Source organism: Lepisosteus platostomus, chromosome 12, assembly GCF_059453375.1.
Source record: "Lepisosteus platostomus isolate fLepPlt1 chromosome 12, fLepPlt1.hap1, whole genome shotgun sequence".
Lineage (NCBI taxonomy): Eukaryota > Metazoa > Chordata > Actinopteri > Semionotiformes > Lepisosteidae > Lepisosteus > Lepisosteus platostomus.
This window is the reverse complement of record NC_142622.1, coordinates 9,213,600-9,238,698: the sequence shown is the minus strand read 5'-3', so window position 1 is coordinate 9,238,698 and position 25,099 is coordinate 9,213,600. Positions and strand designations below refer to the sequence as shown.

Here is a 25,099-nt window from a genome sequence, read left to right as displayed (position 1 = left end):
TTAGCTTAAGACAAAGTCCTCATATGAGAGACCTTTGCAAACTAGCTGTCATTTGAACGGGAATTTGCAGACTCTCTACACAGTGACGAGATTATCGCCATATTCAATTGCAAGCCCCGACGCCTGCGTCTGGTCTAGAAGGCGAAAACCTCACAACAGAGGTAGGCACTGATTGTTTTTGTGTGTGTGTGTGTTTCTCTCTGCGTGTGTGTGTGTGTCCGCTGTGGCACAGTAGCGTTCGGCAGCCTAGATAAGTGTTACTTAACCTGTGTGTGTGAGAGAGAGACAGTATGTATATATAAGGTGCCGCTAATTCTGTTGTTTGATTAAACCGCTCGAGGATTGCATTGTAAATTGGAGGGGTGCCCCTATGCTGGCAGGACGGTCAATTAGAGCCCGGGCCACCCACTTTTGCATAGACCCACCCAAAAATCAATTCCTGGCTACGATCCTGCCTCGCACCATAGGCCTGCACAGTTACGAAGTGATTTCTGTGCCGAATTTAAAAGGTCTTGTTGTTGTTCTGCGTTTCAGGCATTTTACCTCTCTCCATCGCACCGCCTGTCAAACGATAGTTTTGTCAAAAAGACAGCAATACTTTAAAAGGTACAACAGCCAAAACATGTTCAACAGCCACAAAACATGAGGAATTTGATTTATGCACCACTCGAGGGATTTGAATTTAAAAACGTTTCCGAAAAGACCGTTTTTCCAGATTCTGCTCTTTAAAACACGACCCTTTTGGACCTTGTTTTGCTTCACGTTTCAGCCAAAAAAAAACTAAAGTGGCCCTTTTTTATTTCAAACATTAAACCCCCACTGCCGGTATAGCGCATACAACAGGAGCCTACTAATTTGCAGAAATCAGTTTCACCCAGAACTGGATTATCCTATTAACAAGTCCGATCCTTTCTTTGACTGAAGGAATTGTACATGGATCTGTTATCCAGCATTCTGTCCGCCCTTCCCAATGAATTTACACTTGCCATTGAAGCTGCTGGTGTAATAGATTTACCATTCACTATGCCTGTGGAGATGTGGAAAATCTGACGAAAATCCATTATTTGGTGTTTTGACACAGAGGGCCCTGCTAGAATGCATTCTCAGCAGGCATAGGGTAGGAAGGGATAAATCATAAGACCTTCGAGCTAGGTGCTGTGTCAGCCTGCGGTGCTGCAAAAGGAACAAGCAAGGGTGAATTTCACACTTCTTCAGGTGGCAGGCTCGAGCTCGGTTCCTTCTTCCTACTTTTCAGCAAGGATGTAAAGGGAAACAGCAGTCCCCTTTTTCTCAGACCACTTATTAAATCATGGTAAAAAAACAATCAGTGCCTACCTCTGTTGTGAGGTTTTCGCCTTCTAGACCAGACGCAGGCGTCGGGGCTTGCAATTGAATATGGCGATAATCTCGTCACTGTGTAGAGAGTCGGCAAATTCCCGTTCAAATGACAGCTAGTTTGCAAAGGTCTCTCATATGAAGACTTTGTCTTAAGCTAAAGAAACGCTGCCAGAGCTCATTTTCACTTGTTGCTTGTAACAGTACTAAGAATTTCGTATGCCTGCTTTTAGATTGTTCAGTAGTTTTACGAGTTACTCTGAAGTTAGTATTTTATTGCAAAACACAATGAACACAACGCGTTTGCATGGTAAATCCATTGACGGTGCTGAAACATTTGACACATTTTGAATTCAGCACAAGATCGTAAACTTTGTCAAAGTACCGTGTCTCGCCACACTGTCGCAAACCCCTGGTCTCGCCACTGGCAAGAGTGAGAGTTCACGTGGGTGGTGATGTGAGGCGGCCCTTCCTGCTCACTAGTCCCTGCAATGACTCATGTGCTGTGATGTACGAGCGAGTAAGTACAGGTTGTGCAGCTGAAATGTTCCGATGTGATCTGTATGCAGAATTAACGAGTTAGTGGCATTTTACAGCAAGACCGTCTCGTACTCGAAAGCAATATATCCATCGGATTAAAAGAGCTGTATTCACAAGCCAGCTGCTTTACAATGTAATAGGGCCACAACACGTCACCAGAAGTTTTGTTGCATCGTTCTGAATTGCCCAACATGGCGCTGTGCATACCTGAAAATGTTGTCTATTCTGTGTTGTAGCTTGGACCTGTTACAAGTTGCTGTGTACATTTTACTTTTATTTTGGTTTGAAATGCACTCATCAGTGCAGATTCTTTCCAACACAGACATTTAAAAATAGCTCTGCAGCACCCCTTTAACCTGTTCTTGTTCCTGAATAATGAGATGTTTTTCTCACCTCAATCGAACCGCACGCTGGCAGGCTGCTACATTGGCTAACAAGAGACCAGGGTGAAGAGGTCAGAATTTATGTCAGCAAGTCATTGTGGTTCCCATCACCTTTCTGCGGAAGACTACATCTCAGGAGAGATACCACTGTAAACTGTTTTTTTTAAATCAAACCAAAGCTTTTTATGTACAAATGGTGATATTGTTTTCCTTTATTTTTCAATCTCAACCATTGCGGAGGGAGGGGACCGAGATGTTAACAGATGCTTGAATATCTTCAAACCAGCAGCCTCTCACACTGGCCTGTCAAAACGCCCCAGACCTCCTCTCTATATTGTCTGAGAAGGGAAGCCAGCCTCCATGCCATGCACAGGTTGTGGCTTATTTCTGTGTTGGCCCCCAAGACACAGAACGTCTCTCCAGAACGCAGGATTTTGAGTCCCACTTTAATAGAAACAAATTAAAGAAGACAAAAGCAACAGGACGAAAACCAAATGAAAAGCTCAACCGGAGAGAAGAAAAGATAAGGTCGCCACCTGTTTTTCACCCTATCTCATACTGGCCTTCAAACGGCTGATAATTAACCTAAGCTCTGGGAAAAACAAGAACGTCTTATGGAATCAAAACCATGAGACGTAGGAGGAAAGTTATTTCGTTACTAGAAAATGAAATCTCCGTTGAGAGGGACTGGGCTGTTTAGTGAACTCGGAAGGTTTTTCCTGCAAACAATTAGTCTGCACATGGCACTCCTGAAGAATCATCGGTTAATGCAAACATTTCATGTGGCGTATTGGGTACGCCGGAATATAGCACTTCACCTACGCCTTTTGAAGTAAGACTCTCCCCAACCTTTAAACAAACAGAAGAGATTTCTTTTCAAAGCCTGGGTTTATAAATTAGTTCAGCTACTTACTTCATCTGAACACAAACAAGTTATTTGTTTCAATTTGGACACAAGCCCATTGCACTGAAGTGGAGCCAGTACTAATTATTCATGATAAAATGATATATTAGGAGACTTTTGTTAGATAAATGGATGCTCTATAGGTCTTAAGCCAAGACTTAATACCTGATTTTCTCTTATAGACTGTGCTTTTGAAAGAGTTACACAAAGTTGCTCCTGCAAGTATACAGTAGTAACAGTAATGTTTGCGGATACTGTATGTACAATATATCACTAAGCTAGAAGGAGGATATTTTGCATTACATTGTTTAACATTGTCTAAGATCATTCTTCTGGACCCCCTGAGTACTCACCAATTTTTTTTAATATACAGTTTTAATTTTGAACAGTTTGATCATTTGTTTTTCACTGGGAGGCATTAAATATCTGCCTAATTCTTCATGTCGGATTCACAAACTCAAGAAAACTCACAATCCTTACGATTCTTCTCGCACGCGTTATCTATTTCCACAGAAAAACAACCAAGCACCTTTGGCAACAAGCGTGTTGTGCGAGGTCCGGTTATGTCGCAATCGCACCAGAGCCGTCCAAATCAGAGCTAAAAATAAAGAGGTACATCAGGATTTAATTTTAAAAAAAGGAGACCCGGTGTTCATTTTTTCCACAGCCTCCGTGAACCCCGTAACTGAATCGGAAGGGAGGAGGGTATAATGTATCATAGCTGTGGTCTGCAATTTTGTACCCCGCCTATTTTGTAATGCAACGCCTTGTCAGGCAGGCAAGTTTGTTACATAACAGCAGGCAGGTTGAGTCTCCTCCTCCTTCTCCTCTCGCCGTCTGAAAGTCTCTTTCTTTCTCCTCCTCCTCCTCCTGCTGTGCCTGCAGGAAGAGGCGCTGCCTACATTTCCTCCCGGCTGTAGCTCCTGCTCCGTCAGCCGTCGTGACCGGCTTCGAGTGCGGCGCGCAGCGGGCGGGCGAGCGAGGACAGGGGGTCTGCGTGGGAGCACCGGCGTGCGGGCTGTTTCCCCCGGCGAGAGGAGAGAGAGGGGGCCGGAAGTATTGGCACTGTTACGCCAAGCCTCCTCGGGTTTCGCTTGTTTTACACTAAAATTGGTGAGGTAAGTGGAGGGGTTGTTTTTAAACCAGCGTTAGAGCTGGGGGTGGACTGAGACGGACGGCAACAAAGCTGAAGACCTCTGAACAACGTAACGTGTTTCACGGCCAGAAAAATAAAATATATATATTTATGAACATGTTCATCGGACTTGCACGTTTTATCTTATTGGCTTTACACGAAAAGAGGCTATCTTTCTTTGTGTTGTTTCCAAACACAAGTGAACTATGCGCTACCGGTGTCGTTTTCTCTACAGATTGAAAGTTTAAAAAAAGGCACTAAACTTAAATTGATTTAGAAAAACACGGGCAACCCTACATCACTTAACCAGCTCTTGACATGACTCTTCGTTTGCATAATTCCAGCTACACTTGACATTTCTTTTTTTAAAATTATTTTGCAATACGCGACTAGGTAACCTCAGACTGTTAACGGACATTAAACGGGCGTCTTATCAACGAAAGGGGAGTTCATCGGTAGAACACAAGCAATTTAAAAAGCCTCGAAAACCACTTTGTAATTACGCATAAACTTACTTGGCTGTTACTTTAGGTTGTTTTAATCATAGGATTTATTTTGCGACAAAAGAGGTAGCTGTACATGTAAATGCAGAAATGACGCTGTAAATGTCGAAGTGATTTTTAATAAAATAATCTCCCACCAGTTGGTAACTGAGCCACTCCCTTATTTACTGCTAATGAACGATAAAAAAATAAATACATTTCGACGTGCTTATCTTTCTCTGAGCTATTTAGGGATATAGTTGCATGCATGTGCAAAGCGGGGCCGTTGCCTCCTGATGACCTTTCTAGAAAGTGCTTCCTTCGTCAACGGCAAATGACTCGCGAGTATGGAGTTTTCTTCTCTGCACGGGTTCGTGAAATGGCTTACTTACCCTGCGTGTTAGCAGGTAGTGCCTCAAAACACTCCGTAGTTATTTATTTGTACCCGACCGGTCTTCGCAGCATAAGATTTAAAATAATGTGTTGAGGTACAGGACCGAGTTATTCTGCTCAATAAAAGGTACGTGGCTCATAAAATGCTGTTTTATTTTCCAAACTAGAACGTAATTCAGAAGGATTAGGTTGTATAGCGCGGATCTATAGGGTAGTTTCTCAGTGCTTGACAAAAACACAGTAAATACGGTAGCAGGTGTAATGCAGCCCATTGTATTTTAAGTGCTTAATATTGAGCGTGTGCTTTACTAACACACTTGTTCAGTTTTATTTTTGTACATTGCCAGCTTCTCCGTTTCCTTCCGCACAGCACTACTGTGTTGAAAACCGGACTGTTAAATGACCTAATTCGTTTGTCAATTATTTCATTTTCTGTTCCTTCGTTCCCTCCTGGGATATTTCAGAGATTAATTGCTTATAATAGCGTGTGCCCTAAATTGTTGTTGCTAACCCACTTATAAGGCTTGCTCTACCAGTGCATGTGAAATGAATCATCAGAACTCCTCTGGTCAGATGCCCTCTATTTCTAATCTATTTTCAAGACTTTATGCTTGCCTCGTGGTGCCCAGTAGTAGCCCGATCAATACTGTGATTGTGTATCCCCTGCTGTGATAAGGCACTTAATTAATTGATGATGGAGGTATGAAACGATGGAGGGGGTAACATCTATCTGATCTGTTGGCTATTAGCAGCCAAACAAGCCACATGGGTAAATGATCCTCTTATTTTTAAGCATCCTGGTGTCCCTAAAATAAACTAGTTTTTAGATAAAAGCCATTGCGCAGAAGGAAGTTTGTGCTGCAAGGTGCTGCTGATGCTGTGGGCCGATCTTTTTTTACTTTATTTCTGACACAAATGTTTTCACTTTCTTACAATGAATATTCTTACATAGTGAAGATTTTTAAATAGGCACCCTGCTTCATATATTTTGTTTTTTTTCCGGTTTGTCTCCACTGTGGTGACTCTCGAAAGCCTCTGTATGAGGATTCTTTTTACGCCTCCAAGCTTTTACAGTTGTGGTCACATTGGCGAAGTAGAAGTATTCAAAATTAAATCTAGCGGTCTCAAACGGGAGTTGGGAAAAGTATATTCATTCAGCGCCCCTTACCCTCACTCTTAAAAGCCATGATGGGGAATTCATTGAGTCATTTCTCAGTCTGAGCAGCAACACCTCCCCATTGCTCAGCAAACTGCTCTCTTTAATGTGTCGTGGCTCCCAAGAAGCTTGTTAAACACGTGGCTCTTTAACTCGAGTCTCTGTAGCACCTTGGAGTAATCGGTCTTTTTCTGTCATCGCCTGTTTAAAACTTGAACCCTGCCTGTCGTGGAAGAGGCATTTCATCTTTCAAAGCACCTTAGAATATGTAACCTGTCACTGTTCTTTATGAGTTTATAATTGCCAGTTATTTATTGTTCTAGCGTCCCCCGTAGGGAACAGTGAGCCATGTGTTTTGAACCCCACAGTCCAGCCCACTGTACTTGGGGGAGTGATGAAGCGTAGGTACAATCTCTCCACCTGCCTGCCTGCACGCCACTAGTCTTTTATCGTGTCGCTTTTTATCGCTCGTCGCTTTTTCGCAAACGCTGCCCTCCCGCCCGCATGAGCACAGAAGGCCACAGGGGGCGCTGTGTCCCCGACAGAGCCCTGACCTCCACCCGGCCTCCCTTTCCTACCGCGGGCATGTGGAGGGCGTCTTCTGCCTGCCTTACAGCCGCCCAGCCCAGCGGCCTCGGCAGGCACCAGCTCTCTGGGGATGGGCGGTTCCTACTTGCCCCTCTCTTGAGAGGGAGGCCGTGGGGACTTCTCGGAGACCAGACGAGAAAATCGATCTCGGCTGGACAGGGAGGCTTCCTTCTTCCGATTTGTTTGCACAAGCCGAGATAATGAAAGCGGAGCCCCCCCCCGGGTGGGCTTCCTGGCCCATCGGCAAGGCTTTTAAATCCAGGCTGAGTGTAACAGCCTCGGTATCCATTTGCATTTTTCAAATTAACGCCTGTCCCCCCCAAAAGCATGTTGATCTAAATGTTGATTTAAAACCCACACAGTCCACTACTGTCGCTCTGCTGACTGTTGACCTGAAGCTCCGAGCCTGGAGAGCTGGGGGAAGGCATCCACTTGGCCGGTGATCGTGTCCGACAGCCCCGGGGCACTTGTACCCACATCCGCTGGGTGTGCTTCACTGGTGTGGCGCCACGGCAGTGCAGCCACCCAGAACTGAACGCCTCGTCTTCCTCGCCCCTCCCCCCCCCACCCCGCTGACTTTCCTTTCTTTCCTTTCTGTCCTAGGTGGCCCGGCAGCCATGGCCCGTGGGCATCAGAAGATTCAGTCCCAGCAGAAGAATGCGAAGAAGCAGGCGGAGCAGAAGAAGAAGCAGGGGCATGACCAGAAGGCCGCGGCCAAGGCTGCCCTAGTGTTCACCTGCGCCGTCTGTAGGGTAAGAGCCCAGGCTGCCCTAGTGTTCACCTGCGCTGTCTGTGGGGTGAGAGCCCAGGCTGCCCTAGTGTTCACCTGCGCTGTCTGTGGGGTGAGAGCCCAGGCTGCCCTAGTGTTCACCTGCGCTGTCTGTGGGGTGAGAACCCAGGCTGCCCTAGTGTTCACCTGCGCTGTCTGTGGGGTGAGACACCTGTGGGGTGAGAGCCCAGGCTGCCCTAGTGTTCACCTGCGCTGTCTGTGGGGTGAGAGCCCAGGCTGCCCTAGTGTTCACCTGCGCTGTCTGTGGGGTGAGAGCCCAGGCTGCCCTAGTGTTCACCTGCGCTGTCTGTGGGGTAAGAGCCCAGGCTGCCCTAGTGTTCACCTGCGCTGTCTGTGGGGTGAGACACCTGTGGGGTGAGAGCCCAGGCTGCCCTAGTGTTCACCTGCGCTGTCTGTGGGGTGAGAGCCCAGGCTTTCCTAGTGTTCACCTGCTCTGTCTGTGGGGTAAGAGCCCAGGCTGCCCTAGTGTTCACCTGCGCTGTCTGTGGGGTGAGAGCCCAGGCTGCCCTAGTGTTCACCTGCGCTGTCTGTGGGGTGAGAGCCCAGGCTTTCCTAGTGTTCACCTGCGCTGTCTGTGGGGTGAGAGCCCAGGCTGCCCTAGTGTTCACCTGCGCTGTCTGTGGGGTGAGAGCCCAGGCTGCCCTAGTGTTCACCTGCGCTGTCTGTGGGGTGAGAGCCCAGGCTGCCCTAGTGTTCACCTGCACTGTCTGTGGGGTGAGAGCCCAGGCTGCCCTAGTGTTCACCTGCGCTGTCTGTGGGGTGAGAACCCAGGCTGCCCTAGTGTTCACCTGCGCTGTCTGTGGGGTGAGAGCCCAGGCTGCCCTAGTGTTCACCTGCGCCGTCTGTGGGGTGAGATCAGGCTGCCCTAGTGTTCACCTGTGCTGTCTGTGGGGGGAGACACCTGTGGGGTGAGAGCCCAGGCTGCCCTAGTGTTCACCTGCGCTGTCTGTGGGGTGAGACACCTGTGGGGTGAGAGCCCAGGCTGCCCTAGTGTTCACCTGCGCTGTCTGTGGGGTGAGACGCCTGTGGGTTAAGAGCCCAGACTGTCCTAGTGTTCACCTGCGCTGTCTGTGGGATGAGACAGCTGTGGGGTGAGAGCCCAGGCTGTCCTAGTGTTCACCTGCGCTGTCTGTGGGGTGAGACACCTGTGGGTTAAGAGCCCAGGCTGTCCTAGTGTTCATCTGCTCTGTCTGTGGGGTGAGAGCCCAGGCTGCCTAGGATAAGGCTGAGAAGGCAGAAAACGTCACTTGTTTGACACTGTAGGTATCTTCTTTCTGAGTCTGAAGGAGGAGCCCCGGTTTCAGTTTGCCTGAAAGTCACAGTGGTAAGTGTTGCGTTACAGCTGCTTCCCAGAAATCTCTGAAATCTCCCGCCTCTACTGGCATTGACCACGTTTACTAATCTTTTTTTTTTTTTTTTTGGATGAGGGGACAGCCAGAAAGACATTTTTAAAAATTCTCAGGGGACAGGAAAGCACTGAAGCTCCACTGGAAGGAGAGGAAAGGGGTATGACCGTACTTCCTGGCCGGCTCGTGTACATGCTGGTCATAACGCCCCCTGGGTCCACTTACAAAAATCAGTGCTTTAAAAAAATCAGTTATTAAATTCCTGAAATTAAACGGTATCATGGACTATCATTCCCAGAAGCAAAAGCTTGAGAGACGTGGCTATTGGAGAAATTGAGGCTCTTCGTGTTTTTTGTTTTTAAACCTCCCTGGCATGTGTTGGACAAAGTGCAGTCCGATTCTCCGAAGCTATAGGTGCCGATGACCAGAAAGACAACAAGGACAAAGGATTCTAATGGATTCCTGTTGTCGGGTTCCCACAGAAAATATGTATTTACAAAGGTTGTGCTGTAGACAAAACTGAATGTCACGAACGCTGAGATCCTGTGCAGTTGGTAGCAGTAATATTTTCTCTTTTATGGACTAAACCCACATTGGGAATAAACCCAGCACCTGTTTTCATTAAACACTAAATTAGTGAACCATAGCAGAGGCAGTGAAGGACATGAAAATGGTTTGTATCATGAAAAATGCTGACAGCGTTTGGCTAGGGGAGGTAGCCAGTAGGGTGGAGTTTATTTACAGTGATCAGGGGCACGTGACCTGTCTCTAACGGGAACATTTTATCGCGTTGTCTGGCCTAGCTTGTGGTTGCTGTGTCCTCACTAACTATTCTGGCAATGACAAGCACAAAGCACAATGTTTTCATAATACAGCCGTCTTGCTAGTCCAGTTCGGTCCTTTTGTTTAGTTTGCGTTATTTTTTTTCCCTCCAGATCTTATCTCATAACTGGAAAATGGAAAGTGTTTAAGTTTATTAAACAAAACCATATGCAGCTCTTTTGAAGACCAAAACAAGTACGTAAGGCCAGTGAATAAGTTTTTTACTCTTTTTTTTTTCCAGTACAGTCCCCAAATGCCTGAGATCCATTTTCCTGGTTTTCTTTTTGTTCTCGGTGCCACAGGGAATCTGATGTTTGGAGCAGAAGCTCTTCACTGTCTTCAAATAAGAATTTTACGGATTTTAGGAAACTTTTTTTTTATTTCAGAAGTGACAGGGTATAGTGGAAAAATCGTAACAGATTAGACTTCACAAAAAGAGGAATTATTTTATCCTGTACTCAATCAATAAACTAATTCACCCTTAAAGTGGGAGGTTTATGGCACGTCCAATTGGGTTGTGTTTAGAAGTGAAGGTGTAATGTGTAAATATAAAGGCTTTGTGTAATTGTCTGGGAGTGAATTCACAGGGGTCTGGTGTAGCTGTGTGGATTCCTGTAGGAGAAGTGTCAAATGAATATGTGTGGAAAGATGTCTGTTATGTCTTGTTTAACGTGCACTGTTAGTGTGTTTTGTACGTTTGTGTGCGTGTAACCCATAGCTAGCTAGCCAGCAGCTATATCACCCTGCAACTCCCAGCTGGCAGCCCACTGAAGCTCAGCAGGTGTGTGAGCCTGGCCAGTACCTGGATGGGAGACCTCCTGGGAAAAACTAAGGCTACTGCTGGAAGAGGTGTTAGTGGAGCCAGTAGGGGGTGCTCACCCCGCGGTCTGTGTGGGTGCTAATGCCCCAGTATAGTGATGGGGACACTATACTATAAAAGGGCACCATCCTCCAAATGAGATGTTAAACCAAGGTCCTGACTCTCTGTGGTCATTAAAAATCCCAGGGAGTTTCTCAAGAAGAGTAGGGGTGTAACCCCGGCGTCCTGGCCAAATTTCCCCCTGACCTTTACTCATGACCTCCTAATAATCCCCATCTCTGAACGGGCTTCATCACTCTGCTCTCCTCCCCACTGAGAGCTGGTGTGTGGTGAGTGTACTGGAGCACTATGGCTGCTGTCACTTCATCCAGGTGGGGCTGCACACTGAAAAAAGTATGATTACACAGCGAAGGCATTATGGTGTCGTGAGGGGCCTTGAGCAGCCTGCCTGCCTCCTTCGCTTACAAGAGGGTGTTCCCCGTCTCTCTCAGACGCAGATGCCCGACCCGAAGACGTTCAAGCAGCACTTCGAGAGCAAGCACCCCAAGGCGCCCATGCCGCCCGAGCTCGTGGATGTGCAGGCCTGACCCGGGGCGGCCGGGCCAGCGTTTCTCGCAAACGATTCAACGGCCAACGGCGCACACGGCATTCGTGCAGAAGTCACATCTTAACGAACTGTTGACGTGAGACGCCACTGTATTTCTTAAGCTCTTTTAACGCAGTCGCTGGCTTGTGTTGAGCGTGTGAATCCAAGCACAAACGAGGGGGCGCGCTGGAAAAGCCTGGTTTGCTTATAGGATTTCTGAATTGGTTAATTACTCAGCCTTTTTCCCCCCCCCAGGTTCCCTTCCAAGGAAGCTGAGCTCAAGATTTCTGTTTAAAAAGGTGGCTGGGCAGATTTCTGGTCTTAAAATGTATTATTTTTTTGTCGAGAGTTGAGGTGTTTTGGCTGAGCCTCCGATTGTGGAAACCGAGAAGTATTAAGGTTTTCAAAGTAGAGATGTACAGTATATAGTTGCCCTAGTCTTTCCAAGCAGGTTTTAGGTAGCAGTTTTGAGAATCGTTTTGAAAACTCATGGTTGGACAACCTGGCCCTTAAAAGCAGAAAAAATCTTCTGTTTGTATTGGTGGGGTGTACCCAGTAACTGAAATGAGTTTTGTGTAGCATATGGGAGCTATTGCTGTAAAAACATTGTCCTTTTCAGAAGATCATTACTTTTTGGGACACTAAGGGCATCCACCACTAGGGGCAGTATTTGCCTGCAAAGGTTCTCTGTGTTAACCTTGACCTTCATATGAGCACTTCAGTTGACTAAGAAATCAGTCCACAAAATTCACAGTTTAAATAGTATTTACATTATTATTTTGCACTTCATTAAGGATCCAGAATCAGAAAGCTGTAGAGGATCTGTTGTGATGTAGTGTTGAGAAGAATCTATAGTTTCTTCTCAGTTCTGTAGTTTGAACAAGAGAAATTTGAGGAATCGTGTATAACTTTTTCATTTTTTTGTGCTCTTCATTTTGTGAGAAAATGTCTCTTTGTTTTTCTCACTGGTCTGATTACTCAAAAAACAACTGTGAAGTTAATGGACAAATTAGCTTGATTGTACGTAAGATAATAAAAAATATATATAACCTTTGGTGTTAGCTTTTTTGTTCTGAAATAAATAAATTCATCAGTACTTCATGCACAGAGACTGGAGATGTCCACCAGACAGTTATTTTGTTTAGCCTGCTCAGATAAATATTAACGTTTTAATTTAAGGGAAAAAAAAATTATTCTCCTGTGAAATGTTGCTTGATAAGGGTTTGTGAGCTTGTGGGTTGATTTAAAGACATTACAGTTGTCTGTAGATGAGTCTCAGAAGACTGACAGGCATGTTTCATCACTGAGCTGCTGTATGTTTGGAACCAAGGAGGTACTAGGGTAATTCATATGCTGTACCTGTTTATACATAAATATTTTGTCTACTGTAATTTTGGAACCACTGGTGCATAGCATTGTGTTCTTTTGGCTAAACTGGTTATCAGTGACATTTTTACACCTGTAATTATACCCGTGCCCCGATTATGTAATATAACATTTTAATAAAGTATAATTTTGGTTAATTTCTTAGTGTGTTGTTTTGTGATGCGTTCCCTTCACTGAACTCTAAATTGAGAATTGTAATTCCAAGCAAACAAAAATGTTTTTTTTCCCCATTTTCATTTTCAGTCTTGCCTATTGTACATCGATCTTCTTTCCATGTAGAATAATTTCATTTTTCTGTTTACTCGAATTTTCCTCATTAATAATTGGCGATTCAGAGTTTTTAAAAAAGACAACCGGTTCTAACAGTCCCTTGACGAAACTGTGCTTCAAGACCCTTAAGTCAAAGTTACTTCCTGTGAGCGACTCAAGGAGGGATAAGTTATGTGGTAGCGGATAAGAATAGTCACTTATCTAGCATGGAGAAACCAATGGTGTGGCCTATGGTACATAGAAAGTTATCCAGGGAAGAGTAACCACACATGTAGGGGTCAAGGGAAAGTCCTACACTGCCAGGCTGAAGGAACTGAAGACTTGCAAGTCATGGACAGAAAAGACTGCAAGATGACCTGATACAAGCATTCAGAAACCTCATGGGTACTGACAAAGGGCACCCAGCAGCTCCCTTCTGAATGGACAGTGAGACAAACCAGAGAGCACGAGCAGAAGCTGCTCAGAAGTGCATTTAAAAAGGGGGCAACTTGTGTGCCCAAAGGCTGGTGGGAGTTCTGGGGCAACGTGGCCGGCCATGTTGTTAAAGCCGACAGAAATGTCTGGGATCAATTAACTGCTAACTTTAAAATGAGCTAGAATGGCCTCCCCTTGTCTGATGGAGGGTGTCGTACACGTACCGGGTATATGGTGCCATAGAAAGGGCTTTGGCGTCCCTACAGTGCCCACAGGAGCTCCTGCATAAGGGGAGTCTGGATTTAGACTAGGAGCTCCTGCAGGAAAGATTAAGTTGCACTGTAGAAACTGAACGGGGAAACAATGGCAAAAGACCAAGAGAAGAAGAGGTGTCCCCCTTTGCAGGAGTATAGGTTATAATGACAAATGTTGTATACTGCAACTTCAGCTGGCTTGGGCAGGGGTTCAAATCCCACAAACAACCGTTATACCCTTGAGCAAGGTGCTTCACTGTTTTGCTCCACTGTTCTACTGTATATATAATAATTCCATAGATTATTGTAAACCAGACATTTTAATTAACGTCTCGTTAAGCCATTCACAATATTTTTCCTGAGAATCCAATTTCCTGAAATTTTTTTCTACTGACACTCTGACTGTATTTCTGTGCTAGTTCAAAAGAGACTGGGACCCAGCAAGACTTTCAGAGGCAGCTTTGTCTCATTGTCTCTCATAGAATGTCTTTTTCTCAGCTCGTAGGTCCGCTCTGCCATAAACGATTGTGACGCCGGAGAGAAACGGGGAAAAATAATGGAAATGAAAGCAAATAATGGAAAGGAAGGCGGTGCTTGTTCAGTCAAATTCTGTACTTTTGTGTTTTTGTGCTATCATTTGTATACCACTGGTACAAAATGCTGTATGCAATGATAGGTGTCAAAAATATTGCACGAAGGTGTAACTGCACCAACAGGAAAGTAATGTTACAAAATAGTTTCCACTTGTTTTCTTTTTGCATCCAGCTTCTTTTTTTCCAGATAATGTAATAACCAACAGGAATTGATCTGAAATTCATATTCGGGCTTAGCTGACAGGGCTGTCCCACGACAGCAGCAGTAAAAAGCATGTGTTCTTTGCTCTATGGAACATGCAGTAATTAAATAAGAATTAACACCGATCTTCACCTTTTTCTGGAAAACCACCACTGGTGTCAGCAGAGCATTGTTGGCCCTCAGTCATACGGACACTGAGAGTCAAGTGACTGGAGGTGGATCAGTCCTGGGATCGTTCTTGTTTCATTTGCAAACAATGACTAAATTCGTTTTGACCTTCCAGAAGAGAATATGTGCAGGGTATGTTTATTAAGCCGGTGAAATAACTTTGAAGCGGGCGTCTCGAGCAAGAGGCACATGGCCACGCTTCTCTTTTTCTTGAAACGGTGCTAAACGGTGCCAGCAGCCATATCACTCTGCAGCTCACAACTGGCAGCCCACTGAAGCTCAGCAGGTGTGAGCCTGGTCAGTACCTGGATGGGAGACCTCCTGGGAAAAACTAAGGTTGCTGCTGGAAGAGGTGTTAGTGGGGCCAGCAGGGGGCGCTCACCCTGTGGCTCATGTGGGTCCTAATGCCCCAGTGCAGTGACGGGGACACTATACTGTAAACAGGCACCGTCCTTCGGATGAGACGTAAAACCGAGGTCCTGACTCTCTGTGGTCATTAAAAATCCCAGGGCATTTCTCTAGAAGAGTAGGGGTGTACCCCGGCATCCTGGCCAAATTTTCCATTGGCCCTTACCAATCATCTAATAATCCCCCTCTATGAATTGGCTTCATTACTCTGCTCTCCTCCCCACTGATAGCTGATGTGTGGTGAGCGTTCTGGCGCACTATGGCTGCCGTCGCATCATCCAGGTGGGGCTGCACATTGGCGGTGGTGGAGGGGAGTCCCCATTACCTGTAAAGCGCTTTGAGTGGAGTGTCCAGAAAAGCGCTATATAAGCGTAAGCAATTATTATTATTAATACCTGAATTAAACAGGCAGAAAGTTCTTTAACCTGCCACCAGATGGATGGGCTGGCTCAGTGCAGGGGGGGAGTGTCTGTAGCGCCCCCGGTGTAAATCCAGCAGGGCCCAGCAAGAGCCTTGTGGGGAGAGAGTAATGGATTTTGCTTTCCTCTGCCAGCTGGGCGTCGCACTGCTGAGCATCCATTCCTGCTCACAGGAAACGCCGGGGGCAGCCTCCTCCCTTCTGGAGGGACTTGTGACGTCTTGCTCTGAGCAGCTGCAGGTGTGGCCATGTGACAGGCCGCTCGTTACCGGAGTGCAGTAGAAGCGGAGGGCGCTTTCCCCTGCTTCTGCTCGATAGGCAGTGCTGGACCTACCTCCTCTGGAGCTGACCTGCGAGCCGCGGTCTCTGAGCAGGAACGGAGCAAACCCAGGCTCGGCCCATCCCCAACTCCAATTTTGTGTGATTCTCTTGTGAAGACGGGAGTTTTCCTTTACCGCTAAAAGCAATTAAGCCTCTGGCGCTGCTGGGAGTGGCTGGTGTACTCGCAGCTCTTTTGGAGTTGGAGACAGTGATTAGACACCCATCTACTTTCAAGGCAACCTCACTCCAGTGCCCTTCCCTAATTCATCCCCACCTTTTTCATTCCCGTTTCACGGTCATTCATTTAGTTTCTGGTTCTCATTTTTAGAGTTCATTAAAAGTAATTCTTGTGTTGATCCCCTGAATTTTGTAGGGGTTAAAAGCTGTACCAGTAGTACGCAAAAGCAGCTGTTGCTTGCATGGATTTAATGCTTCACAGAACTGAATGAATTAACTCCAGCTCTTACACACAGTTAGGTCACACTGTTGACCACTGTTCAGCTTAAGGCAGTCATAAGTCCATAAAAAATACAAAATACAAAATGTTACAAATGTATGTAAAAATGCAAAGGCTGCCTCAGTTTGTTTCTCTCTGTACGAGAAGAAATTAAATGTAGTACAACCTTCATATAATGCAAAACCATAAATTCCAGGGGTTTCCTTTTTTTGCAAAGCTTCTGTCAAGTGAAATGTGTATATATAGCTATCTTCTTCGGTTGAGGAAGTCTGGCTTTGTGTTTTTTGGTACTGAGAAGGTCTTATCTTCTGTTTCTCACAACCATACATGCTTCAGAGGAAGCTGTAGAAAATGTAAAACACCAAACATGCAATTATAGGTCTTAAATTTACAAGACTGTAGTTCCTCTTGTTCTGGGGCATCTTGGCCTTAATCTGTGGTCACTAATAAATATGTCAAACAAGGAACAGCGATCTGCCTGTACGAAGTGAAAAGGCAAAACTGCTAACAAAAACTTTCAACTATTAGCATCATTATAACGAGGTTCAGCATTAATGGAAGAAAATGTATTTTACATTAGAGATTAAAGAAATGCTTGTTAATTTTTTTAATTAAAAAATTTACATTTTTAAAGAAAGCATTTTGTGGTGTTTTTCTTGATATGTGCAACATACCTGTGACTGTAATTGCACGCAAAATGGTTCTGGCTAATAGGTGGTTGATATTTTCCAGGATGTTTTTCACCACATCACCAAAAATACATTAAAAAAACAAATTAAACATACAAGAACACACAGACCGGAGTATTGAGACAAACCTGAACTGAGGTTTCAGGAACTTTCACCTGGAAAGTGAAGGAAAAAAATCAGTCTCACTTTCAGGGTTGAGCAGAGTACAGGGGAGTTGTGCTTTAACTTTGGAAAAGGTTGTCTCTGATTTTGTGCCAGAGTCACGTGTTTTGTGATTGTCTGTCTCATTATTATTTGAGTTTTTTCTCTCGACACAACGACAGCGCTCTACCAGCAGGACTGAGGCACCCTCTGGGAGAGGCAGTGGTGGGCAGAACTGATGACTTTGTTCCCCCTATTCCTCCACCCTTGTGGGACCGAAGTCTTTGCAGCGTCTGTGGCAAAGCTCATTGCAAACCATCGCCAACTTCCTCAGGAGAGAGTCTTACCAAAACACATGCTACCAGAACCGGGTGAAACAATGTAAAAACTGAACTCCACGTACTGTTACATCAGACTTGTGAGTCAGCCGCGTACTTGAAGTTACAAGGACATCTTCACACACTTTTCTCAAAACTTTCATATGCTTGTGAGCTTTCAATAGTACGCTGAGCATCAAAAGAGACTCATCGCTCTGTTGATGGATGGAAGTTTTTAGAACCATTAAGTACACAGCTTTTTGATGTTGATTAAATGTTTTGATTTGATGAATTGATCTTTCCTGGCTGACTGTGATATACTTCAGTGGCTTTGACTGTTGCAGAAGCACTACGTCTCCTTATTGTAGTAAGGAAGTGGGCACAGGGGATGAAGTGATTTAACTCCCTCCTATCGAGAGAATAGCACCTCTCTGCCACTCATATGCTGCAGGCTGGACTAAGCCAGAATGCTGTCGTTCACAGTCTGGAGTGTTCACAGCCAGCGATTCCTAATCTGGCAAGATTTGCCGTAAAGCCAAATACCATCCAGGTCACAATCTGGGAGACTAAAGGTCACAGCATCTTGCCTGGACATTATCACATTATCACCAGGGTGATGTTCTGGGCATGTGTGTGTAGACCATAGAACTCCTCTGGCCCTGATTGATGGAAACCTGATTGCATGGCTCTGCATTGCTCAAGGCCTGGGGCCCTTCCTGTGGGCTCGTTCATTCCAGCAGGACGATGCATGTCTTCATGCCGGTCATGTACCGACGGCTGATTTGGGAGGTGAGAATGTGTCAGGTACTGTAAGTTGATGAGAATGTCCTCACCAGACCTGAGCCCCATTGAACATTTGTGGGGTGATCAGGTTGGACTTGAATCATCCAGGGCTGAGACCAGTGAACAGGCAAGTTCTTGACTAGGATGCACAAGAGGACAGAATGGCACAAGACAGCATCCCCAGCCCGGTATCATACAGGAAGTGTCTCTGATGTAGAGGTTGTATAGCTCCCAATGTTGGGCACGCACTCTGTTAGTCTGAGACAGTCGATCCCCTGTTGACCATCACTATTGAAAACAAATGTTCATCTGTCAAACAGAGTTTATCTGTGTCATGTCTGTTCAGTACAACGTCATTGCATCTGCTACAAACACTGCCGACATTTTCATGATGGTGAACGTTAAGAATTCCTTGCAGTTGTCAGTGATACATCTCTTGCGATACATTAGAACCTTATTGGATTTCTTCATGGCCATATCCTACTGTTCAACCGTAATCTAGTACAAAACCCCCAAGATTAATCACAGACATTTGTCTGGTCTTCAGCCGTAGGTTTACAAATGTTACCTTCTTGCAATAAGTTATACATTCCAAATTTATTACAAAATTATGGAATGCTATTCTTAATACAATTTTCACTTTGCTTTACTGCTGCTTGTTCTGTGGCTGGAAAATTCCTCTACCCTAAACAGAAAGAACTTTCTGTTGTTCCAGCTCGGGACATCCTATTTCCTGTGAACTAGTGGGAGTTTTATTAGATTTACACCGGCCCATTCAAAAACAAAAGTGTAGGTGGCAGCATAGTTCTTTTCTGCTGCTTGTCTCGAGTTCATTACGCATGAGGGCTAAAGGCCCAGATGATAGGCAATGAATATTGATCCAGGTGGGTTTGGATTGGGTCCATGTGCTTGTACCAGAGACTCTGTACCGCAGAAGCAGGAATCCATTAAAATCCTGTTCCTTGCTGTGATGCCAGAAAAAAAAAAACAGCATCTGTCCAAGGCAAATTCTAGGCAGGTAAAAACATGCAGCAACGCAAGCAGTCTGTCTGGGCACAGCCTAAAGATTCTAGGAGTCTTTCAAAAGTGAAATACCCATTTCGGATTTCACTGCCTGACACTTCATAGTAGCGGCTGATCTTTTAATCTCCATTAGAAATAAACTGCTTGTTGCGAACGTAGCTGCCACCGGCCAGATGAACCGACAGTTGAAGGGTTAAAGAAATTCAGAACAATCTGGCAGTAGAACCTTTAAATTTTCATTATTCAGAAAACATTCGGGAAACAAAATAAATATATAATGAAAACGGCCTCAAGTTCAGAAAACCTAGTGGGTGTCATTTATGTAGGATGCGAACGTTCTACAGCTGTAATTGCTTACAGCTTCAAAAAGATTAATTTTTATGCTGATTAGGGACAGGTTTCATGAACGTAGCACATCTGATATTTTGAATTTTGCATTAGAACAATTGTGGTCACAAATTATCTCAAATGAGTGCTTTTACCCCTTGCTATAGCAGTTCATTATCCTTCTTATTAAAACAGTTTTTTTACCTCAATCTGCCAGATTTTACTTTCTTTTGGGAGACAAAACTACAAGTTTAGTAAAACATCGAAAGAGACCATTTCAGATCATTAGCATTTAGTAATAATTCTGCATATTATTCCAATATTTTTTTAAATCAAAGCAAAGTTTCCTTGGATTTTGATAATACAATCATAAGTTTGCAAAGGAAAAAAAAAGTACTGTTAATTGTATCATGCCTTTTTAAGTCATCATTCAAATGATGATACAAATGGATGAAAAGAATTTCAAAATTAGATAAACGTTAGGAGAGTAAAATACTCATTTTCTCCATTGATATGTATGCATTTATTCCTGAACGTTGTTTTGACTACATTTTTCTTAAAAGCTGGTTATACAGCAAGTCCAAGATATCAACTTTACTGGTAATTTGTCTCCAAAGGCCTTCAGAGCAGAACTCTTTAACGTAATAAAACATCATAGTGTAAGGCGTACAGTGCTCTAAAAGCTCAGATTTCCTTTAAAAAAGACTGGTGTTGACTCGTTCGCTGAGCGCCTTTTCAAAATCCAGAGAGAAAACGCCGTGTCGATAGGATTCGCGGAACGAAAAATAAAAAACAACAGGCGAAGGACAACCCTGCCGGCACCTCAGTTCCGCGCCCTCCCCGCTGACCGTGATTCCTGACCGGGCAGCTACAGTGCGCTCAGCGCCTCCTGAAAACGACACGCCTAGAGAAGCAATCCGGCGCTCCGGACTCCAGCGGGAATCATTTCAGGAAGACATAAAAAATAGATCAGCAGCTGGTGCATCAAAAGAAACAGAAGGGGAAACAACCAGGAAAACAGGTTCCATATTCGCTATAGGAGAACAACATAAATGTGTCTTGTACACAGTTTGAAAGGAAGTGGGTTATCACCAGACGCAGCAGCAGCAGCACGTACTGTAACATGAGCTCTTGCAGGGTGTCCTGTCGCTAGGCCCCAGTCTCACCCCAGACGAGACAGTCAGATAGAGGGCAGCTCAGTCTCCAGCAAAGGTCACATGGGCACCTGGCAGTGCAAGACTGAGCAGATCTTTGTGAGCTTTCAGGGGAAGTGAGGAAACCAGCACCGGCTACTTGGCAGAAAAGGTCGTTTTTCATTTGGCAGAGATGTCTTTTATTGCCGATTTAGCCCTCGATGGCCGTATCATCCAGCAGACTTCATGTTTGGAAAGGAGTATTTGGGCTCTATTAGGCCAACAGGGTATTTATGCACGTGTTTACTTTTTTTTTTGTTGGTAAGAAATAATACTTTGCATTACATATGCAAGCAGCGACCAGTGGAAAGACGATGTTCTGTGAAGGCCAGAGTTACGTCCTGAAATCTGAAAAAAAAAAAAACACTGGGAGACGAGAAAAAAATGTATATTGACTTGACATGAAAATAGACTCCTAACTATTGTGGATCCATGGATGGCCCTGCAAAATATGGGGTTGATGCTTTGTGGATGCAGCACAGATGATCTGCAGGAAGATAATTCCTCAGGAGATGCCTTCAGGGGGAAAAATTAAGAGCAGCCAATTGCCCATGGGCCAAACTACTGTAGGTGCCCCTTTCAAAGTCCGTCTGTTCTCAGGTTGCGTGATGACTGTTTGCAAAATCACTCTTCTTCTGACGTGTTCAAACTTAATTTTCCTAGTCGGCTATCATGTAATTATTATGCGCCTCTTATTTGAATATCGTATTTGAATCTCGGGCGTTGATAGGTTACCTGTCTGAAACAGTTGACATCTGTGTTTTTATTTTGTCTCTATGGATCCCAATTATTGCTTTTCCTCATCTAGAAATATAATAGAGCTTCCTCGGTGGAATTAAAATTAAAATCAGTTCCGTTTGCACTTATAGGTCATTGCGTAGATGTATCTGAAAGAACATAATTATTTGAACAAATCAAGAATGTTCTACATCCAGCAACGATGTGAGGCAATTGCGTCAGTCAAATCATACTCAAACTACAACTTGAGGCTTTATTTTAGCTTTATCGCTTTCTGTATCCCGAAGTGGGTATGTTGTTCCGAGTTTACTGTGTTGTGGCCAGAATAAACAAGATTGATATACAAAACACAACAACTTTCATTCAAAACGGCAAGTCAGTAATTCAAAACTGTGAAGATCTATTTTTAACGAGTAGCTGAATGAAACCATGGAAAACGTGCCGTTTCCGGGAGAAAATGCGCGTTTTACCAATGGAGGCCGGCTGGACGGCAAGCTACTAGCTTCTACTCTCCCGCAAAACCAGGTAGGGACTGTCGTTAGGTTATTCAAGACAAAACGGTCAGTGGCCAGGAAGAGATGTCACCGCTAGTCACGGCTCTTACACGTGTTATTAATAGCATTTGTTGACTGCGGGGCTGTTTCCTGAGGGGAAATGTGCACCACCGCTCATTGCTATTCATAGCCTCAGTATCCTCTTCGTACTCGGCTTCTCAGAGACCAGAGCAGAGACCCGGTTCGGAGCCCCAGAGCAGGCTGCCGATTGCCCGTTGCCTTCCGGGGTCGACCCCTGGTGACGGCGGGGCGCGTCGATTTCAAGCCCCCGGCTACAGGGCCGATTTCGAGAGGCCCTTTCGAGAATGTCACCTGTGACGATGTATCCCCTCCATAAACAACAACAACATCAAAGATTACACTCCCCCTTCCGACTGGAGAATGCTCCAGGCGTAAAATAATGTTTAGCTTTTTATGAAATCTGAAACCATGTACACAGTAGCTTTGACTTTGAAGCGGAGCGAGGAGAATGGAGAAGATCCGTGAGCCACGGTTTGAGCGTCACCCCGGCGTTTTCTCCAGGATGTGACGGAAACCGCACGCTGCACAAGTGGAAACCTGACTACAGGTGTCCGGGGATTAAAGGCGAGAGTTAAAAGGCTCGTTGAAGTTGATTTTTTTTTTAATCGGAAGGGAAGCTGTCGGATAACAAACTGGAAGGATGAGACATGAGTAAGAGTGAAACATCGGCCAGCGCACGCTTGAACAAATCTCCACTAAAAACAGGGCGAGACCTCTGTGTTTTTTAAGGTCATTCGCAGCTGAGATGTCGCCTGATAGTCTGAGAGAGACGCGCTTAAGTGTTACAACATAACTCAGTACATCGAGTAAGCGAAGATAAACCACAATGGGGGAAAAAAAAACTGATTTCTTTCTAGCAAATCCTAGCCAACTCGTTAATCGAAGAAGAAACGTTTCGCATCTTGGTCCGCGATAAGCGTCTTAACTAGGGAATGTGTGTTGTCTGATTAAACACACCTTGAGGCCTTGATTAAATATTAGACGTGTTTCTTCTTTGGAACCTTTACGTGCTTCGCGTCAAAGTAAATATTATGTGTGAAAGCGGCATATTTCATAAGAAGTACTTTCCTAAACAAAAAAAAAGTCCCGCTAGACTGCGATAGCACTTAGTACTTGCAGATAGGCTTGTTATAAAACTGGAGGAAGATATATATTTTAGACGAGTCAAAGATGTTAATATTAGAATAAGTGAGAATGAATGACAAATACTCTACAAAGGGTTTCCAAATATTTGAATGGAATTGTTGAATGTAGTTAAACAGGTTATTATAATGTTGCTTTTGTATTTTCCCATAGATATCAAAAGGCTTCACAGTAAATAACATTACAACTGTATAGGTATTACCCACACCTTCGTAACCTGATCAGAGCTATATGACACCAGACTTATTCATACGCGAGTCATTATACAACTCCACTAGAATCTCCAGCCTCCTCCAAAATGGCTTTCAGATGAGAAGTGCTGTACAGTTCTGGTGAATACTAGGATTTATCGATGAGTAGGCATGACTAAGATTAGTACAAAGATTCTTAAGTAAACTGTTCTGCTGATTGTCCATAACACATTGTAATGTGTTTTGTGGTTCTGGCTGTATTGCTGAAAGAAACATCAGGTTTCAGGCAGGCTTTAGAATAGGATCACTTTATTGGCCACATACAATGTTTTGTATTGGGAATTTGTCTTTTCACATACCCCAGCTTGCTCTCCACAAGACACACAGACAGGGAGAGAAGCTGGGGGTCAGAGCACAGGGTCAGCCATTGTACAGCACCCCTGGAGCAGCTGGGGTTAAGGGCCTCGCTCAGGGGCCCAACAGAGTAGGATTCCTCTGCCGGCTGCGGGATACGAACTGGCAACTTGCCAGCCAGAGGTGCAGATCCTTTGTGCGTGAAGCAGTATGCATGTGTGTGCGTGTGCATGCCCTCCAGTGGGTGGGAATCCTGTCTCGGGTGTGGCCTCGCCCTGCCCAGCTCGCCCTGACTCTCTTGGGTGAAGCCGGCGTTGAGACTGGAGACCAGCTGGGTTTACCCCATGGCTTCCAGCAGCCTGACGGATCGGCTAACGAGGCCTCCAGGGGTATTCAGACAGTGGCTTTGCAAGGAAGGGTGTTGCTGATCTCCCATATTATTTTTACAAACTGTTTTTAATGTTGTTGTTTTTGATCTCCGAGAATATCTTTAAGCTTTTTTTTTAAAATGTTGCCAGATCAGAAATATATATATATTTAAAAATGACTTTATGACAAATTAATAATGTTGATTAACTGTTAGAAAACTCCTGTTGATTTCACAAATGTATAGTTTAAAAGGACTGAAAAGACAGAAAGAAACACCAATTTTTTCAGGAACATGCTATATACTGTTTAATCCTGTTTAATCCTTATTGTTGACTGGTGATGATGAGGGGCTCAAATCTACAGATAGGTAGCCCATGTTATGAGAATTAGAGAAGACGAGTGTTATTTAGTGCAAAAATAACTTTTCACTTTGACTTTAAAGGTTGTTTGTCTTTCTTGTCCGCTGCTGTTGTTTCACAAACACCCATATTAGTTTAACTTTCCATAAAGACCTGATTCAAGGCTGAATCGGTACATGTCTGTGGGAACCAATTGCTATTAACGTAGCTCTTGATTTGCTACAGCGTGACATGCAACAGAAACTGATTTACGGACCAGTCTTTACTTCATATGTTACAAATCAGTGGCCACATGTCTTAATTATGTCTTAATTTATATGATTAACATGAAAAGCAGACAATGCTTTGAATATTTCCTCCCAGCTTCTTGAGGTAGAATCGTACTTTTGAAGAGCATTGATTCCTTTGACAGAATAAATGCCAGTTGAAATGTCAGGGTTTTTATCTTTGTGAGATTTTGAAGACACCTGGGAAAAGCTTTATTGAAAACTTTCACTGTTTGTGACCTTCCTGAAGTGAAAACCCAGCGCTGAAATCTGTTCAATGCCATGTCGTCAGTGTTCATAAAGAAACCATAAATCATCCAAGCCATTCAGCCCCTTCGGAGTGATCACTGTGGGCCCTTTTAAAGCACGTGGAGGCGCTCTGCAGGTTTGAATACATTAATAAGATGCAACCTTGAGAGATGTGTGTGGAACAGAAGGTAAGAAAGAAATTCAGTTACGT

The 25,099-nt window shown here is 44.5% G+C and overlaps 1 protein-coding gene across 3 annotated transcripts; it reads left to right on the top strand.

The window, feature by feature from the left end:
• The first annotated feature begins 4,045 nt into the window (after window positions 1–4,045).
• Window positions 4,046–12,803, top strand: znf706 (zinc finger protein 706). 3 transcript variants are annotated; one of them, XM_088600819.1, is made up of 3 exons: window positions 4,046–4,280; window positions 7,520–7,668; window positions 11,186–12,803. In XM_088600819.1, exons 2-3 carry the CDS (start codon window positions 7,534–7,536, stop codon window positions 11,279–11,281), a joined length of 231 nt encoding a protein of 76 aa, XP_088456945.1. In that variant the 5' UTR covers window positions 4,046–4,280; window positions 7,520–7,533; the 3' UTR covers window positions 11,282–12,803. The 3 variants fall into 3 exon arrangements, with proteins under 3 accessions (XP_088456945.1, XP_088456946.1, XP_088456944.1); XM_088600820.1 differs by lacking the exon at window positions 4,046–4,280 and adding an exon at window positions 4,302–4,367; XM_088600818.1 differs by lacking the exon at window positions 4,046–4,280 and adding an exon at window positions 5,040–5,186.
• The last annotated feature ends 12,296 nt before the right edge of the window (window positions 12,804–25,099 follow it).

Excerpts from the sequence above, each read along its gene's own strand:
- znf706 (XM_088600818.1), top strand. The coding sequence starts at position 5,048 with ATGTGCAAAGCGGGGCCGTTGCCTCCTGATGACCTTTCTAGAAAGTGC. Across the intron at positions 5,187-7,519 it reads CTTACCCTGCGTGTTAGCAG|GTGGCCCGGCAGCCATGGCC; the intron begins GTAGTGCCTCAA and ends TTTCTGTCCTAG. Across the intron at positions 7,669-11,185 it reads TCACCTGCGCCGTCTGTAGG|ACGCAGATGCCCGACCCGAA; the intron begins GTAAGAGCCCAG and ends CGTCTCTCTCAG.